The sequence below is a fragment of the Stigmatopora argus genome, chromosome 12, assembly GCF_051989625.1.
Source record: "Stigmatopora argus isolate UIUO_Sarg chromosome 12, RoL_Sarg_1.0, whole genome shotgun sequence".
Taxonomy (NCBI): Eukaryota; Metazoa; Chordata; class Actinopteri; order Syngnathiformes; family Syngnathidae; genus Stigmatopora; species Stigmatopora argus.
Genome location: NC_135398.1, coordinates 13,698,464 through 13,718,749, shown reverse-complemented (window position 1 = coordinate 13,718,749; position 20,286 = coordinate 13,698,464). Strand labels below are relative to the sequence as shown.

At 37.7% G+C, this 20,286-nt stretch overlaps 1 protein-coding gene across 1 annotated transcript; it reads left to right on the top strand.

Moving 5' to 3' along the window:
• The first annotated feature begins 218 nt into the window (after window positions 1-218).
• dpydb (dihydropyrimidine dehydrogenase b) lies at window positions 219-18,322 on the top strand. The gene is made up of 25 exons (XM_077614903.1): window positions 219-646; window positions 3,630-3,740; window positions 3,842-3,924; window positions 4,128-4,215; window positions 5,617-5,778; window positions 6,079-6,275; window positions 6,471-6,552; window positions 8,337-8,424; window positions 8,969-9,076; window positions 9,142-9,311; window positions 9,698-9,908; window positions 9,988-10,172; window positions 10,619-10,834; window positions 10,916-11,080; window positions 11,172-11,240; window positions 11,648-11,731; window positions 11,849-11,969; window positions 12,079-12,198; window positions 12,620-12,762; window positions 12,881-12,935; window positions 14,888-15,009; window positions 16,348-16,497; window positions 16,656-16,718; window positions 16,827-16,904; window positions 17,558-18,322. The coding sequence occupies exons 1-25, from the start codon at window positions 617-619 to the stop codon at window positions 17,720-17,722; spliced, it is 3,066 nt and encodes a 1,021-aa protein (XP_077471029.1). The 5' UTR covers window positions 219-616; the 3' UTR covers window positions 17,723-18,322.
• Window positions 18,323-20,286: the final 1,964 nt, after the last annotated feature.

The window sequence follows — 20,286 nt, the reverse complement described above, 5'->3', positions numbered from 1 at the left end:
ATGTGTCGGAGATGGTTTATACCAGGGGTGGCCAAGTCCGATCCTCGAGAGCCGCTATCCAGTCTTTTTTTTCCATATCTCCCTCCTCTACCATCAGCAAGATGTCCAGAAGCTTCATAATCATCCCAATTATTTAATTCAGGTGTGTTGGTGGAGGGGAGACATGGAAAGCAGACTGGATTGACATTCTCGAGGACCGGACTTGGCCACCCCTGGTTTATACAAATTCATAAATTACTGGGTTTTATAGTTCAGAGTTTTCGCATTTACACGTGAGGGGAAAACAACGTAAAGATATATTTAAGGAAAAATCTCATTGGGAGGGAATTTTGGAATCAATGATTCACTGTGGTTATTGCTTAATCTATACACAACACTGCTGCAAGACTCATTCAAGTCTGACCACTGGTCAGGATTGCTAAACTTTGAGCTTTGGTGAGTAAAACAAGCTCCGCCCAGTAGAAGAAAATGTCAAGTTTGGTAGAGAATGTACATTTAATGACTGTTGTGTAACAGAAAACTGATAAGATTGGGGAGTTCTCTCATTTACAGAGTCTTGAAGAGCAGTTTGACACAACAGGAAATATTTGTTGCTGCTGCCACGAGGAGAGTCATCATGCTAAGTAAAGATCTTCCAGATATTGAGGTAACTGCTTGTGTTTTCTGTCTCATGGTGGTCAGACTACAATGATGTGTAAAGTAAATCTGTGTTTGATTGTTTTCCATTCTAGATGCATATTATTCATTTGTTTTATATAGAAATGATTATATTTTATTATATTCTAATTAGGTGCAGCCAGACTATTCTGACTACGGATTCTCATTGCACAGATGCTTAAAATTATGAAAATATAATGTCCAAATTTTAATGCAGTTTTGTTGTGAAGTTTTTCCAATTTCTGAAATAAGTAAATTTAGAAAACCCACATAAAAATCAAATAAATGTAGTGTGTGTGTGTATGTATATATATTTACATATCTCTCTATATATGTGTATATAAGTATATATATATATGTGTATATATGTATATATATACATATATATGTGTGTATATATGTATATATATACATATATATGTATATATGTGTGTATATATATATGTGTGTGTGTATATATATATATGTGTATATATGTATACATATATATATGTATATATGTATACATATGTGTATATATGTATACATATATATATGTGTGTATATATGTATACATATATACACATATGTATACATGTATATGTGTATATATGTATGTGTATATATGTATACATATATATGTATATATGTATACATATATATGTATATATGTAAACATGTATACATATATGTGTATATGTATGCAGCCACAGTGTAGTTTATTAAGCAAATATGCAGTATTCAATTTGTATACTGTATGTAGAGTGCTTACGGAAAATATTCAGTTTCACTTTTTTACATTTTATGTTGTAGTGTCATACCAAAATTAATTACACAAATTTTCCCGATCAAAACCCTATACAACACTTCATAATTACAAATATTTTATGATTTTGCAAATTTACTTAAAACAAGCTAACATGCACATTAGTGTATCACATTTGCATACTGTGAGTGTTCAAAGCCTTTGCGCAATACTTTGTTACTACCTTTGTTCGTAATACCACCCTGAAAACTATGACTACTATGCCATAAGCTTTTCGAACCAAAATTTAGGACGTTTTTGCCATTCCTCTTTGGAGCAACTCATAGTCAGTAGCCTCGGTGAGGATTTTTACATCTCTCCAGAGAAATTTGATCAAATTGATGTCTGGGCTTTCGCTATGTCACTTGAGGACATTCACAGAGTTGCCATGGAGCTACAAGTACTCGTTGGCTGTCTTGGCTCTTGTTCTTAGGGTTGTTTTCATTGTTGCAAAGTCAATCTTCACCACTTCCGCACTAAGGAACAGGTTTACATTCATGAAGTCTCTGTACATGGCTTCATTCATAATTCCCTCTTCCAGCTCCTACTGAAAAAACGTCCCTACTACATGATGGGTCAGGTGATGAGTTTGATGTCAAAACCAGACTCAGGAATGTCTTATGAATGTTCCATTCATTGACCGACACTCTGCAAGCATAGAGAGGTTATAGGCTCCATTAAAATAACTTTTCAATACAAATGGTCTACATTTGTGTACTCAGTCTTAACTTAAGGGAAGTAAGAAAGTATTATATAAAAAGGCCTGCTTTATATATATATATATATATATATATATATATATATATATATATATATATATATATATATATATATATATATATTTTTTTTTTTTTTTACATCCACACCACCTGACGACAATGTTTTCTCGCAAGATGCAGAATTTTTTTTTTTACCTTCTGAAAGGTTCTCCTCTCTTACAAAAGGTTGTTTGAGATCTGATAAGATGACCAAGTGTCAACGGTTGTTCACCTTGACATCTTATTCTTCCTACGTATGATGGAGGCCACATTGGAACCTTGAAAAAAGTATTAGTTTGTTTCTCTTTATAGAATACGTCTATTGAGACAAGAAAGATACCTCATTTATTTTAGTTTGGAATGAGGCTGTCACAAAATATAAAACAAGTCAGTGAATACTTTCCAGATGCCCTCTAATGAATAAACTCAGAATTTATTTCGGGCTTTCACCGGCGAGCAAGCTGAGAAAAGTTCATCTCTGCTGACAAGAGAGGACGAACAGGGTGGTAGAGGTCATGAGGGAGAAAAGGTTGATTGAGAACAAGGCGAGTAGGCCGATTTTATTATTATTTACATACTGTATGCTTGGTGCGGCTAACTTAAGAATGGAAAAGTGGTCTATTTTGAGATAAGTTATTTAGCACTCACATTATTAGCTGTAGAAGAAGAACAAATGGGGCGGGGACAGCACAGTGTGCCTAATTAGCCACACCCTGACCAATTTTAACACCATTTTCAGAAATATTACATAACAGATTCAAACCAGGACACACCTCCATATTAACATGCAGAAAAAAGTGACAAATATTTGAAAATTACATTACTGCTTGTTTATAATTAATTATTTATATATATAATACTTATAAAATAATTCTCAAAATAATAATTAAATATTTATAATAAATTATATACATCAGTTTTCTAAATTAACATGAACATTTACATCTGAAGTCTTAACAATAAAACATTAAGAAAATGAGTGTAAGTTAATTGTTACTTGGTTATAACTTATCAGTATTTAAAATGACAACAAAGGCAAAAAATACATAAATGAAGCTAGCTAGCATTTCTTATTTGCTTGTACAGTAGTCTGTTTTTTTAATATGTAAAAATGCCTTCTCTCCTAGTTTGTAAATTCTGCATATCATTGTATTTTGTGACCCTCACCCCACACACAAACTCAGTGCAATGACCTGACAGCTGTTCAATTACTTATCTGTTGACCCCAACCATTCAAACAAAAACTCTTCTCAGAATGTTCCATAATATCCGTGTTTTGGCCATAAAGACAGATAAGTAGGATGTTTTTTTTAAAAGCAGCCATAAATTATATTTTCAACGATAACAAAAGGGAGAAAAATATAAATGCAGAGAACTAAGTTGAATGTTTTTTCTCCTGATTTTATTTTATTTTATTTATTTATTTCAAGAGCATCTTGGCTCTGAACCCAAGGGTCAAGACTCACGCTCAGATCATGTCCACTGCAAACAAGAAGAAAGAAAAGAAACATTGGAAGCGGAATCCTGAGAGGAACTGTGATGTAATGCCTTTCTTCACTAGCCTTTTTTTATTTTTTTATAAATGTATATACCTGCTTTGTATTTCAGATTGATTTGATTGTATCTTTTCTATCCTACCCAGTCCTGTGTGAAGTTAGAGAGCAACTTTGATGATATAAAACACACAACCCTGAGTGAGCGTGGAGCTCTTCGAGAAGCTTTAAGGTGAGAATTAAATTGCCTCAACATATGTTACCAATGCCATTAAATAGTGCCATCTAACCCGACACTAACAATGCTTTTCATACACGCAATGTAGAAGGCTTCTGTCAAAACACATATTTGACTAACCTAATACTCAATTATACAGTATGAAGAGCACAACCTGATTATGTTATCAACTCTGTATTGTAAATTCTGTCATTTAGGTGTCTTAAATGTGCAGATGCACCTTGTCAGAAGAGCTGTCCCACTAATTTGGACATCAAGTCATTTATTACAAGCATTTCTAATAAGGTAAACACACTCAGTCAGAATTAGATTAGATTAGATTAGATTAGAACTTTATTTCATCCCGTATTCGGGAAATTTCCCTGGTTGCAGTACCAAGACACACAAGACATTGTAGACCTAGCTAAAAAAAGAATCAGTGTCAAACTAAAGGCGCTAGGCCAGATCCAACCTGCCACATCATTTTGTAGGGGCTGCAAAAGCTAATATTTTCGGCAAAATATTAACACTGTTGGAATTATGTGCACATCACTATCATTTATCATACATTTCTTACATTTAGGATAAGCATTTGGCTGAATTTGAGCGCATTCTTGGTTTAGACAGATGCACCATCATTTCATTTCTTGCCAACAATGAAGGACGTTTCGTTTATCCTAATTCAAAACGAGATATGCCGAGACGTCTTGGAGTCCTTGTCCCTTGTACGTATTTTGACTATAGTGATGAGATCACCTTGTGCTTGTGTGGGTTTTCACCGGGTACTCTGGTTTCCTCCTCCATCCCAATGACATGCATGGTAAGCTGGTTGAACATTCTAAATTGCCCCGAAGTATGAGTCTGAGAGTGAATGGTTCTCAATCTCCTTGTGCCCTGCAATTGGCAGACCACCAATTCAGGGTGTCTCCCACCTGGTGCCGGTCCGGTAGTTTGCCGGATTTGCTCCAGCAACCCCGACAAACCTTGTGAGGATTAGCGGTTCAGAAAAATAATGAATGTTAAAATATTTTTTTATTAAGAATCCAACTTTTTTAACAGAGCATTTTTTACTAACTTCTAATTTCAAAACCACATCTCATCTCATTTTCTGAACCGCTTTATCCTCACTAGGATCGCAGGGGGTGCTGGAGCCTATCCCAGCTGACTTCGGGCCAGTGACGGGGGACACCCTGATTTGGTGGCCAGCCAATCGCAGCGCACAAGGAGACAAACAACCATTCATGCTCACACTCATACCTAGGGGCAATTTAGAGTGTCCAATCAGCCTACCATGCATGTCTTTGGAATATGGGAGCCAACCGGAGTACCTGGAGAAAACCCACACAGGCCCAGGGAGAACAGGCCGACGCGCTAACCACTCGCGCCGCCGGGCCATACTCAAAACCACATTAAAATCAAATAAATGTTAAATAAAAAAATACATACGTCCATATATCCTGGGATTTCTCGGCTCAGTGGTAGAGTAGTTGTTCCCCAACCCAGAGGTTGCGGGTTTGATACTTCGACCTGGCTACCTCATCTAAGCATCCTTGAGCTTTAAGCTAGTGAACTCCACATTTCTCCTGTTGTGTAATCAGTAGGTAAATAATATGATATAGCACTTGTGTTTTAGGAAGTGATTCTTTACAAGGTTTCTATGGCTGTAATTTGAAGCATGTTTGTGTTTACTTATTTCATACTTATCAGAACTACTATGGAGCAGCACGGGCTATTCTATCTGACAATCCCCTTGGTTTGACCTGCGGAATGGTTTGCCCAACCTCGGAGCTGTGTGTTGGGGGCTGCAACTTGTATGCCTCTGAAGAAGGTCCTATTAACATTGGAGGATTGCAGCAGTTTGCTACTGAGGTACGAGAGACACAGGAACACAGGCATACAATACAGTTTTACGCCTTTACAATATTATTGAATTTGTTTATTATTTATCCTTTTTTGCGGCGGGCAGGGATTCCATTACAGATTCATTTCAGATGCATTCATTACAAAGATATATAAATCTTTAAATCCTCCATAAATTGACTGTCTTAGTGATTTTAAAATCAAACTTTCAGAGGTTAGGGTCAAACTGCTGTATGACGTAGGTCAGAGTGGTGATTTTTTTTTTAAATGCATTTTTCAAGTGTGATTCACGTATGTTTTTCTTCACAGGTTTTTAGTAAGATGGGAATCCCTCAGATACGAAATCCTGAGTTACCACCACATCATGAGATGCCAGAGTCTTACCATGCGCCCATTGCTCTGATTGGCTGTGGCCCTGCTTCTGTTAGCTGTGCCTCTTTTCTTGGCCGCCTTGGATATGATAACATTACCATATTTGAGAAGCAGAAATTCACCGGTGGACTAAGGTATCATTATTTATCGTTATCTAATGCCCTGTTGCATATTATATAATTATTATTATGTAGAATAATTGTAGTCACTGTAGTATGAGTTGTATGGATCTCAGAATACTTTATTTGAGTCATTTAGTGCACAGTATGGAACAAAGCTTTATGGATAGATGGATAATGGAAATGAGTTACATTTGTGGTTTCGTGCAGTACATCGGAAATCCCCCAGTTTCGCCTTCCTTATGAGGTTGTCCAGTTTGAAGTAGACTTGATGAAAGACCTTGGCGTTAAGGTATGAGTTCTATGTACACTCTGTACCATTTTCATAAGCATATGAAGTGTGTGAACGTCTACTAAGCCATAAACTTGTCTTTAACTTTTATGTTGAATCAAGAATAAATTTAGCTTCTGAGTGAAACATTTATTTTTAGGTTTGGAAATGTTCCTTCTGGAAAAGAAAATTCCTAATAGTTCCCTTTTTTTATTTCATTTTCTGACCCGCTTTATCCTCACGAGGGTTGCAGGGGGTGCTGGAGCCTTTCCCAGCTGACTTCGGGCCAGAGGCGGAGGACACCCTGAATTGGTGGCCAGCCGATCGCAGGGCACAAGGAGACGGAAAACCATTCACGCTCACACTCATACCTGGGGGCAATTTAGAGTGTCCAATCAGACTACCATGCATGTTTTTGAAATATGGGAGGAAACTGGAGTACCTGGAGGAAACCCACGCAGGCCCGGGGAGAACATGCAAACTCCACACAGGTGGACCGACCTGGATTTGAGCTGTGAGGCCGACGTGCTAACCACTCAAGCCGTCGGGCGACCAATAATTCATAATTTTTCAGCATAAAAAATAATATATTTATATTGCAAAAACTAAAAATATATTCATGGAAATGTATTGCAATAATTTTCTACCAATTATTTATTGCCGTGCCCTGGTTTGGAGACTCCTGATCTAAATGAACATGCACTGCTACATGCTGTTGGCTGCCCTCTACTGGCTAACTCATAACCTACTGGCACCATCAATCATCACTAGCCAAATTTCGAACCTACACAAGGCTTCGATTAAAAAAAAAAGTCGAAAATAAAAATAAAAAAAATCTCCAAGAATCAATGCATATACATCTGTAGAGTATATATCCCAAGAAATGTAGGAATAACTAAAAATAATAGTGTGCACACAAATAACAACAATTAGGTATATTTTAAACCAGCGGTCTCTAACCTTTTTCTCACCGCGGACCGGAAAAGCTCTTTCTATACGGCAAAAAAAACAAGTCCAAGCATAACAGCAATTATTTATTATTATTATAACAACTTTTCTTATTTCAAGTAGGAGGGCGAGAGTGAAAACGTTAATATTTTTTACTCTGACGGACCGGCACTAGGTAGCTCGTGGACCGGTACTGGTCCACGGACCGGTGGTTGGGGACCACTGCTTTAAACAACAGTTTGACCCTAACCTCTGAAGTGAGCGGAGACATGACAGGTTCAACCCAAAGAGAAAATGACAGTTTAATCGATTGAAAACACTTGATTAATTAAGTAATTAATTGGATTTCAAAATATAAATTATCACAATGTCCCATCACAGATGAGCAATCTTTAGAAAGGGACCGCGAGCTACTATGTTGGGAACCCTAAGAAGTATGATTAGTTGCACACAAATATCAACTACGTACTGCAGTTTTGCCTTACTACTACAGTAGTAACATGTAATTGTTATACTTTTGTGCAGAAATGTCATCAGTAATAAAAACTGTCTCATAGTAAGAAATGTGTCTACTTGCCAATTTACTCGTGTTCTACAATTGATGTCGGAGCAAGAGAGTGTATAGCACGTCCGCCTCACTGTTCTGAGAGCAAGGGTTCCGACCTTCCTTTTTGCATGTTCTCTGGCAAAGGTATGAATGTAAGTGTGAATGGTGTCCTACTTAACCCTTTTCATGTTTTTGCTGTCCTTTCTTAAGAGATGTTGATTTGTAATCTACCAAGCCTCTGCGCATCTTTATTGAATACTTTTAATGTCATTATATAAGTAAAAAGAGATTTAATAATGCATAATTCCAGGTGGTGTGTGAGAAGGGTCTGGGTATGGATGGAATGACTCTAACTTCTCTGAGAGAAGATGGATTCAAGGCAGTCTTCATTGGAATTGGTGAGTCCAATTTAAATTATATTACGATTGGATGGGGGTCCATGTTCAAGCAACCTTAGCCTTTTTTATATTTTTCATGGAGGAAATTAAATTGTGTTTTAAGATATTAATTGATGTTTGTTAACTTAAACTGGAATGTCTTACTTTAAAAAGGACAATGACTACAATGAATAAACTAAAATGTTTTCAATACTTAAATGAGTGATCAATTTTGTTAGATTGTTTTAGAGGATTTAATACAGGCAGGATTTTCTGCCTATGCTCCAGCTTGCTCCCTCACTCAAAAATGAACTCTGAAGGCTCTAAAATCTAAAAAGTCCATAGTTGGAGAATGAATTTTAAGAATGACTCGTAATAATAAATGTGTTACATGCATTTGAATCCTTTTTTTTATTGATAATTAAAATGTATAGAATACACAAAGCCTGTATAAAGTTTCAGTGATACTCAAAGCATTATTTCAGAAAACCTGTAACATAATGGATCTTTTTATGCTACCTTGATAAATAGTAAAAAAAAAAGTTCTTTGTGCGATTGATTCTAGGTCTTCCCCAGGCCAACAGAGCAAAAATCTTTCAGGGGTTATCCATGGATCAAGGCTTTTTCACTTCCAAAGATTTTTTGCCCATGGTGGCCACAGCAAGCAAGAGAGGTATTGCAGTATATGCAATTATACACGTCCACCGATGTCACACCATCCTGTCTCTCTCACTTTAGGGATGTGCCATTGTCGTTCTTCGCTCCCTGAGTTACGAGGAGTGGTGATTGTCCTGGGTTCTGGCGACACTGCTTTTGACTGTGCAACCTCTGCCCTCCGCTGTGGAGCCAAGAAAGTCTTTGTCTGTTTCAGGAAGGGATTCACCAACATTAGGGCTGTACCTGAGGAGGTATGAGTATGTACAGAAGAATCAAGATGTAAATAACCGTCATTCCAGAATTGAAGAAAAATTTACATTCCACACTTCAAATTTTCAACAATCCACATAAAAATTATTAGAACATGCATGTTCTGAGTAAATGTACTTGTCTGGAGACTAAATCCAAATATAGATTAGATTAGATTAGATTGGATAACTTTATTCATCGCGTATGCGGGAATTTTCACTGTCACATTAGCAATTATTGATGAATGTGTAGCAAAAAAAATAGAAAGAGAAAATCTTTTTTAAGAGTTTTGAAGAAATATATCCTCCAATTCTGTAATGACTGAATCTAAGAAAGAAATTGATTAATGCCAGTGTTTTATTTTTTCCTAACCACTAACCCTGGTCAGATGGAATTGGCTAAAGAGGAAAAGTGCGAGTTCCATCCATTCCTCTCTCCCCGGGAGGTCATCATGAAGAAAGGACGGGTTGCCGCAATACAGTTTTGTCGCACTGAACAGGATGAGGAAGGAAAGTGGTTGGAAGATGAAGAACAACTTATGACGTTAAAGGCAGACTACATCATCAGTGCCTTTGGGTCCATGCTCAGTGAGCCAACAGGTAAGCAAACTTTAATATTGTTTTATTTATTTGAAGTTGTACCAACTATGCATTTGACACGTGGTTATTCTTCATGCAGTGAGTGAGGCCATGTCTCCAGTCAAGCTGAGTCATTGGGGTACTCCAGAGGTCAACACAGAAACCATGCAGACCAGTGAGCCTTGGGTGTTTGCAGGAGGAGACATTGCTGGACTAGCAAACACCACGGTGGAGTCAGTAAATGATGGCAAACAGGCATCATGGCACATTCATAGATACTTACAGGTACTGTGTCTAAACCCTTTTTTTAAAGAAATAATGAATAATAAGTAGCGATATGTTTCTTATTTGTGCTTACCTAACAGACATGAATTGTTTTCACTATTACTATTTGGACCATTTCCCCTCATTGTATTATGCCATACTATTAACACCAGTCATAATCTACAGTATTATAGCCGTTTTTTTTTAAATTTCCTACGATTAGTTTACAGACAATTTTAAAGGGGATCTTGAAAATGGGAGCATGGAGACATTCACAGGGTCCAGCCAGGTACAGCTCTAAGCCCATGGGTTAGGACAGGGGCGGGCAACCAGATTCAAGAGACTGAAATGCAAACTGAACTTCAAAATTTATTACACAGCAGTTGCAAAATTATGAGCTAATGTGCAGACACATGTTATGTTTTGATACTTTTCGTTTTTTAATGTCTTTCTTCTTCATTTTTCAGTCTCTCCATGGCCAAACAGTGGGCACAGCTCCAAAGATGCCACTGTTCTACAGTGCTATTGATCAGGTGGATATCAGTGTAGAGGTTTGTGGAATAAAGTTTCCCAACCCATTTGGCCTGGCTTCTGCGCCTCCCACCACCAGCACAGCTATGATTCGAAGAGCTTTTGAGCAAGGATGGGGTTTCGCGTTGACCAAGACTTTTGGACTGGATAAAGTAAATGCATACCTGTTTCATAATGCTGAATAATACATTTGATAATATAACTGATAACGATGTTTTGTTCTCCCGTCTCAGGATCTTGTTACGAACGTGTCTCCTCGTATTGTGCGTGGTACCACCTCTGGTCATGTATATGGACCAGGTCAGGGATCATTCCTCAACATTGAGTTGATCAGTGAAAAAACTGCAGCCTATTGGTGTCAGTCAGTTGTTGAATTAAAGAAAGACTTTCCCAATAATGTAAGTTTCATCACTACCAATGTTTCAATTAGAGCGTCACTGCTTTTCTGAAATTATTTAGATAAACATGCTACTTTTGCCTGCCAAACAGGTAGTGATTGCTAGCATCATGTGCGGTTACAACAAGGAAGACTGGACAGAACTAACTCAGATGGCTGTGGTAAGCTGCAGTGTAGTGAAGTGGAATCACCTCACACAAATGCTATAGATGCAGAGCTGCCAACTACTCCGGAATTTCAGGAGTTTAACCGGAAATACACGGCAAACTCCGGGACTCCGGACAAGCTCCCTAAACTCTACGGCTTCCGCCATCTTGATTCAACTGCACTGTAAACCTGAAGAATTCGGTAACATGAGTGCATTGTGAATCATCCGAGTTATAAGTTCTGACGAATGATTCATCTTGTGCGACTTCAGCGCATATTGATTTTGCGTGAATCACATTCACTCCAGATAAACTCTGGAAATGGGACAAGGGGAATCCTGAAATGGGGTTGGATGGAGGTTGGCAGCTCTGTAGATGTGTTGTTTTGGTGATAAAATTGACATGAACTCATTTCTCTTAAGAAATCAGGTGCTGATGCATTGGAGCTGAACCTTTCCTGCCCCCATGGGATGGGAGAGAGAGGCATGGGACTGGCTTGTGGGCAGGTATACTTGTACTCTCTCTTGGCCTTTTTCTCTAATACACACTTACAAATGTACATGCTTAACTAAAGTAATAAGCCAACTTTTTAAGAGATTAGTGGTTTTCAATATTCACTTCAGGACCCTGTGCTTGTGCGGAACATATGCCGTTGGGTGCGAGCTGCATCTTCCATCCCCTTCTTTGCCAAATTGACGCCAAACGTGACCAACATTGTTGATATTGCCATGGCTGCCTACGAAGGTAATCACATAGCTCCCCATTCCAATGCGCTCTCATATGTGATTCTATGATTTAACACTCCATAACTCAAATATTATAAATATCAAATGCATGTAAATGTGTATTACAGGTAAAGCAGATGGAGTTACAGCCACAAACACAGTTTCAGGTATGATGGGTCTGAAGGCAGACGGCTCACCCTGGCCAGGGGTTGGAGCTGGCAAACGTACTACATATGGGGGAGTGTCAGGTAAAAAGACCCATGCACAATACGAATCAACTGTATGTAATGTGTTTTTTTTGGTTGCTATGAAAGACACTTGATATAATTTTTAAAAATCAATTCTTAACAGCCATTTGCAATTCCTACGCCAAATTTCTATGAACAGAAATCATTTTAAAATTCAAACTTACTAAATTCTACTACAGCGGTGCAAGTAGTTCAGTAGGTCTTTTATTGATTGAATGATTAGGGGTTCCAATCCAGAGCCGGTGTGGCTTACCACCATTTCGTGTTGTGTGAAACAATAATGCAATGTAAAGGGTATTTGACGGACCTGAAAAGCGCTATATCTGAAGCAATTCTATTAATATGTTGCACCAGCCTCAAAATGACAACATAAATAACTGTATATGTATAATTAAATAACTTGCACTTTTTATGTGTACAGGAAATGCCATCCGACCAATCGCACTCAGAGCTGTATCAGCCATCGCTAGAGCAATTCCTGGTTTCCCGGTTTTGGCCACGGGAGGAATAGACTCTGCAGAAACTGGTTTACAGTTTCTTCATGCTGGTGCCTCAGTGTTACAGGTGACAATATCAAGAGGACAATGTTTTTGCTCGTTTACTTTACTTACTTTTATGGCTATACTAAATGACACACAAAAAAGGTCTACAAATCTCAATGGCTCGCTGTGTCTATCAAAAGGTGTGCAGTGCTGTTCAAAACCAGGACTTTACCTTGATTGAAGACTACTGTGTAGGTAAGTAACTATACAGTTGTACCTCTACTTACGGATGTCTCTAGGTATGAAATTTTCAAGTTACGAAATCTTTTGAGATGCGAATGAGTGCCCCAAGATATGAAAAAGATCGAAGTTACAAAAACATCAATACATTTCCTATATCCATTATTTTATTTTAAAATTTCCGCGGATGCAGTTTCTTGCTTAACAATTTTTCTACACTACTGGGCTCTCATTGGCTGTCTCACAACAACCCTCCTTTTTTTTGACTGCCGTTGTCTGCTTAAACTTATGCTTGCCTAATGTTAGCTTCCTGACACTTGTGCAATGCACTTCAACATGAATAGATTTTGCATGTTTATTCATTTTAATAATACAGACACTCCCCTACTTACGAACATTCGATTTACGAACGGTACATACGAACATGTCTGCGCATAGGTTTTTTTTTCCCCCAAGATGGTGCCGTCACGCGGAAGCCAGTGACAATAGCTCTGTATATTCTTATGTTTTTCGTGTTTTACAGCCCTTCTATCTTTTTTTAAATTACATTTTAATATTTCTTCTTACATTCCTCTTTACTTTACTTTGTACTTTATACTTTTTACTTTAATGTTTTTACAACTTTCTTTGTTCTGTGAGCCTGGCTTCTTTCGGCTACTTCTTGTAGTGCTTCTTTCGGCTACTTCTTGTAGTGCTTCTTTCGGCTACTTCTTGTAGTGCTTCTTTCGGCTACTTCTTGTAGTGCTTCTTTCGGCTACTTCTTGTAGTGCTTCTTTCGGCTACTTCTTGTAGTGCTTCTTTCGGCTACTTCTTGTAGTGCTTCTTTCGGCTACTTCTTGTAGTGCTTCTTTTGGCTACTTCTTGTAGTGCTTCTTTCCGCCGCTAATACTGACACCTGGCACTGTGAGAGCTCACCCAGCATCCACCTTCCTCTGCCCAGTTCGTTGCAGTGCGTGAACGTATCTCCAGTGCGCAAAGAACATTGTTATCATTAAATATCTCGTGCATCCATTAAATCAATATGGTTGGTGAAAAGCGAAAGGCTTCTAGTGAGGGTGGTAGTGCAAGGAAGAGGCAAGCCATTTCATTTGAAACGAAAGTGGCAATAATAAAGAAGCTTGATGCGGGTGAGAAAATGGTGAGCGTTGCACGGGCATACAACTTGAATCGTTCGACCGTCGGTAGTATGTATACAGTACTGTACGTATTCTCTCCATTTTATTAAATGTTTTTTTCAGTACAAATCAATGCAGGTTACTTATACAAGCCTTAAACATACAAATGCACTTATATAAACCTTCAATATACTTATATAGGCCTTAAACATAAATTATAATACAAAATATAGCACTGAATCAACTAACGAACAAATTCAACTTATGAACAATCGCTCGGAACCTAACCCGTTCGTAAGTAGGGGAGCGTCTGTAATAATAATAATCGGACATAGGCTTCGTCATCATCATTGACTCGACAAAAGCCTAATTGTCATCATACCCTGCTGCGTATGACAAAATTGGTAGTGCTTCTCCACAAGGTGCGCTTTCCGGGCAAAAGGCCCAAATAAGTGATAATTTCAGACTTGTTGGCATTCTGCCGTGATAGATACATCGCATCACCCCCCGAGCGCAACCAAATCCCGGCGAAATTTTAATTGCTTATTAAAAAAAATATGATGATGTTGCCTCATTTTTGTGTCTTCACACTTTTCCTATAAAATTGAGACTCTTTGATGAATTTTAAGGGTTTATGTAGTTGGTAGTTTTATGGGGACCGTGGAATGAATTAGAGTATTTACATATAAAGTACTGCTCAATTTATGAAATTTTCAACTTTCAAAAAAAGTTCTGGAACCAATTAATTTCTTAAGTAGAGGTACGACAGTATTATTGAATTTGCACAGCTTAAACATTATAGGAGAATAATGCTTGAAGCAACATCATGAAGAGTGTTGTATGTATGAATAGGTTTGAAGACTTTGCTGTACTTGAAGAGCCTCGACATGAAAGACTGGGATGGGCAGTCTCCTCCAACAGAAAGACACCAGAAGGGGAAACCCGTTCCAAGACTGGAAGACCTGGTTGGGAAGGTAATAGTAAATTGAGGTTTGACAAAAAATTGCAAATGTCTGGCTCTAGGATGTTACCGCGCTCAATTTTTAATTTTGGCCCCAATTTTAAAAAAAAATAGATTTTTATAACTGGGAGTCACATTTTTAAGGTAAAAAAAGTGCAACTTTGGGCTCATTTTTTCAGTACATGCGACAAAAAATACTGTTTATTTAAAGCACTATGAAGACGCAAACATTTTGAGTCTATCTTTTTCCAGGTCAATGGCTGCACGTAGCTAAGAATCGATAAAAACCCTCGATTTTGGACACTCGAGTGCATTCTCAAAAACAATCTATTAAGTTCAGCACATTTTACAGGTGCATTTTACATCTAACAAATGCAGGGGCCCGGCTTCTGTTACTTCAATTGGTGCTTCATGTCCAGGTGACGATCAAGTGTTGGTTTCCGTTTCAGCTCCTTCAAAAAAACGATTCATCCAGGCATGGTCGCCAAGTTTGAGGGTAGCCTTTTACAACTTTGGGTCAATTTTTCCGGTACACACAAAACAGCCAGACCAATAATTCTCTGCTTTTCCATAGCACAATACACAGGCAAACACTGTGTTATTCTAAGTCATCTGTACTGCAGAACTAAAAATCAATAAAAACACTCGATTTTGGATCGAAAGTGGAGAGGCTTTGTCGCCCAAGCAGGTGGGACCTGCGAAGCTGGGCCCCTCTGTTTGTAGGAAACAATAGTACAAGTGTAATTTAATTCCAGCATATCCTAAAATAACGTCAATCTGACTGTCCTCAAATACTTTGACTTAAAAGTGTAATGAGAGGAAAAAGATAGATGCATAAGTTTGTAAATATAAGTCAGGGCAAGTTTATTCAACCAGGAAGTCCTACTGATATTCAGAATATATTCATCAAGGGATACCTTTTCAATGTGTAAAGTTTTTGTGTGAACACACTGAAGTGAACAAAATATTTTATGGAAGGTTTCTTTTGGTCTTAATTATAGGTGGTCTAATGCAGTGTTTCCCAACCCTTTTGAGCTAAGGCACGTTTTTGCATTGAGAAAATCTCAATGCACACCACCAGCTGACGATCTTGAAATTTCAAACTGTCAACTATATTAAGAATATAAAGTGATTCTCATCAAAGTTTTATCACCAGTATTCAAATCAAGACAAAACAAGTATTTCAATGTCTAATTTTTCACACAGAAAAAGCAGTTTTGTGTTCACGCCGGCCGGCCTTGCGTTGCCAAAATTTGAAGCTCGTGAAACCAAACATCTTCTGGTTCACATTGTGTTTGGTCAACACTGGTTTAATAAATGTGTCAGGCAGTGTATGTATATGCATGTCTAGAGTCTCCCAAGTTTTGGACCATACCTTCAGAGGAGGACAGAGGCCATTTCGCAATATAAGAAGCAGCTCAGAGATACTGTTGATCCTGATGTGATTGAAGACAACGTCAACAAAATGACCTCACCTAAAAAACCTGTTCCAGCTGTCAAGGTGGAGTGTGCACTCTCACACATACAGCACATACAGCACATATACCTGTTGTCTGGTTTACTCCAGTATGAATTAAAAGCAAAACAAAGCTTTAACTGTGTACATTCTGCACAGCTGCATGTTTATACCTTTATGTTTATGGTTCTTGACAATTGCAGGATGTGATAGCAAGAGCGTTGCGCTACATTGGGGCCTACCAAGAACTGAACAATATGGAACAGGTATTTAAATAATTATTGTTTACTTGTTTAAGCGCTTATATGAGCAAGAATTGTAAAAAAAAATCTTTACAACTATGGTCTAACTATGTATATCGTTTGCGTTATCAGGTTCAGGCTCTAATAGATGAAGAAATGTGTATCAACTGTGGGAAATGTTACATGACCTGCAATGACTCTGGCTATCAGGTATACATACTTGTGTGGAAGCAAGATACAGTCTTCCCCTGATTATTGCGACTTCATTTATCGCGAATTCACTTCTTTACGATTTTTTCTGCTATTAATTATTTTAAGAAAATATATATTTTTTTTAAAGTTCATAAAAATGTGAAAATCCATGCTGAAACTTGTAAGCGGAAGCCACTCTTGCTACTTGGACTCAGCGCTGAAGAGAAGAAGAAAAAACGTAGTTATAAGGGTGACCCTACTTTGCAATTTTTCGATTATCGCATCCATGTCTCGTCTACATTAACCCCAATATTTGAGGGATTACTGTATACTGTATTTTCTTGTTTGCTTTACATTCACGGTCAGACACCTGTATCCATATTGTATATCCGCTCCCCCCTTACTGACAAATAGATTCTCTGGATCTTAATGTTGAATTGGCAACACAGTATTGGAGTAGTTAACACATCTGTCTTACAGGGCTGAAGTTCAGAGTTTGAATCTTGTGTCTGGCTTTCCATGTGAAATGTATTTTCTCTTAAACTCAAATTTGAAATTCAACACGTGTGTTGGGAATTAGTGTCACTGTAAGAATGTACTATTCTTTTACCATGTGATTTTTTCCCTCCAAGAATTGCATTTAAGACACTCTTTGTCTCTTGTCTTTACAGGCTATAACGTTTGACCCTGAGACCCATCTTCCATTTGTAACAGACAGCTGTACTGGATGTACTCTCTGCCTTAGTGTCTGTCCTATCATAGACTGTATCAAGATGATCAACAGGACAACACCTTATCAACCCAAGAGGGGTGTGCCAATTAATCCAGTTTTCTGATCGATAAATGAACCCAAACATCACCGTCCGTTAATGCTATTTTCGCATAAAGAGTATTGGTTATGTGACGGTGTCCTTTTTGCTTTTTTTTAAAGGGAGTTCAGGGAGTATCTTTTGTTCATTCGACTCAAACAAAAGAAGAGCATTGAGGTGTTCCCAAAAGTGGGTTCTCTATTGTGAACATTTCTTTGGAAAACTGCATGTTGTTGTTGTTTTTCATTTCTATTTAATTCTAAGTATTATCCCAGAACACAGTATAACCGTACTTCCCTGGGAAACTGTTGTCTCTGGAAACCAAGCTATTTTTACGCATCCATACCATGATGTAGCTTGGAGAAAAAGTAATCGGGTAAATATTGAGAAATTTACATGCACTAATAGTTTAGATGAGTTCTTGGTGGGGCTTTTTAACATTTGCTTGATTCTTTGTAATTAACAGTTTAAAATTAATCTTCCCAGGGAAGCTGGAGATGAAAAAATGTTAGTATTTTATTTTGAGATAAAAAGGTGTAGTAATTGTATTTGTTTTAAATACTAAACAATTAAAAGGTTCCCAAAATTTTGTTCATGATCAATAAAGTATCTAATGTGCTAGTCTGAGTGGTTGGCCTCACTGAACTCCTCCATGTTTGTGCTCATTGATAACTGATGCTGTAATGTACTTACCTGGCCATAAGGACCAAATAGGACTCCTTTAGTTGGAGGGCATCCCTTCCAGATGGTGTCCATCTACAAATCTGGGGATTGCCGCCATACTAGGCATGCTCCACATTATGGCTACAGCTATGGTCGACCTCCTCAGATATGGAGAAATGGAACATAGTTCACTTGGATTCAATGTCCCTCACATCGCATGTAAACTGTGTTAGATCAGTTGGGGAAAAAAACAGGATCCTTTATTTGTATGAGTTATATGGTACGGAGGCTTATTGCATTTACCTTAAAAATAAAATAAAAATCCCTGGATGTTTTTTAAATTCATTTATTTTTGGGGATGTTTTTTGAAAACTCCAATTTCCAAATTAATTCATCTTCAGGGGTTATTTTTGAATTATTTTTCTTTCTTCCGTAGTACGGAATCTTATTGCATTCACCGTAAAAAATTAAGCAGCCCTGGCTGTCTTTCAAATAGACTTATTTTTGGGGTTGTTTTTTGAATTAATTATTTTTTGAAAACTAAATTTTTCAAATTAATCTATTTTTGGGATTGTTTTTAGAATTAATTATTTTTGGGAAAACTCAGTTTTTCAAATTAATTCATTTTGTGGGGTTGTTTTATGATTTTTTTCTTTCTTCGTTTTTCAAACTAATATTTTCATGGGTTGTTTTTAAATTATTATTTTTCTTTGTCGTTTTTCAAATTAATTTATTTTCTAGGGTTGTTTTTTAATAATTTTTTTTCTTCTTAATTTACATCTGTGGTTGAAAACCCCCCAGGTTTTTTTAATTTTATTTTTAAGGTGAATGTAATAAGAATCCCTACAATAACTTCCGTAGATTTATCTATCTACAGTTGTGGTCAAAGGTTTACATACACTTGTGAAGAACATAATGTCATGGCTCTCTTGAGTTTCCAGTTATTTCTACAACTGATTTTTCTCTGATAGAGTGATTGGAACAGATACTTCTTTGTCACAAAAAAACATTCATGAAGTTTGGTTCTTTTATGACGTTATTATGGGTGAACAGGAAAAAAAAGGGATCAAATCTGCTGGGTCAAAAATATACATACAGCACCGCTAATATTTGGTAACATGTCCCTTGGCCATGTTCACTTCAATTAGCTTCTGGCAAGCTTCTGGTTGAATCTCTGACCACTCCTCTTAACAGAATTGGTGCAGTTCAGTTAAATTTGATGGCTTTCTGACATGGACTTTTTCTTCACCATTGTCTACAAGTTCTCAATGGGGTTTAAGTCAGGACTTTGGGAAGGGCATTCGAAAACCTTAATTCCAGCCTGATTTAGCCATTCCATTACCACTTTTGATGTGTTTGGGGTTATTGTCTGGTTGGAACACCCAATTGTGCCAAAGACCCAATCTTCGGGCTGATGACTTTAGGTTATCTTGAATAATTTGAAGGTAATCCTCCTTCATTATCCCATTTACTCTCTGTAAAGCACCAGTTCCATTGGCAGGAAAACAGCCCTACAGCATAATACTACCACCACCGTGCTTGACGGTAAGCATGGTGTACTTGGGGTTAAAGGCCTCACCTTTTCTCCTCCAAACATATTGCTGGGCATTGTGGCCAAACAGCTCGATTTTTGTTTCGTCTGACCACAGAACTTTCCTCCAGAAGGTCTTATCTTTGTCCATGTGATCAGCAGGAAACTTCAGTCGAGCCTTAAGGTGCTGCTTTTGGAGCAAGGGCTTCCTTCTTGCACGGCAGTCTCTCAGTCCATGGAGATGCAAAACACGCTTGACTGTGGACACTGACACCTGTGTTCCAGCAGCTTCTAATTCTTGGCAGATCTGCTTTTTTGTGATTCTCGGTTGAATCTTCACCCTCCTGACCATTTTTCTCTCAGCAGCAGGTGATAGCTTGCGTTTTCTTCCTGATCG

Excerpts from the sequence above, each read along its gene's own strand:
- dpydb (XM_077614903.1), top strand. The coding sequence starts at position 617 with ATGCTAAGTAAAGATCTTCCAGATATTGAG. Across the intron at positions 3,925-4,127 it reads GCTCTTCGAGAAGCTTTAAG|GTGTCTTAAATGTGCAGATG; the intron begins GTGAGAATTAAA and ends TCTGTCATTTAG. Across the intron at positions 6,276-6,470 it reads AAATTCACCGGTGGACTAAG|TACATCGGAAATCCCCCAGT; the intron begins GTATCATTATTT and ends GGTTTCGTGCAG.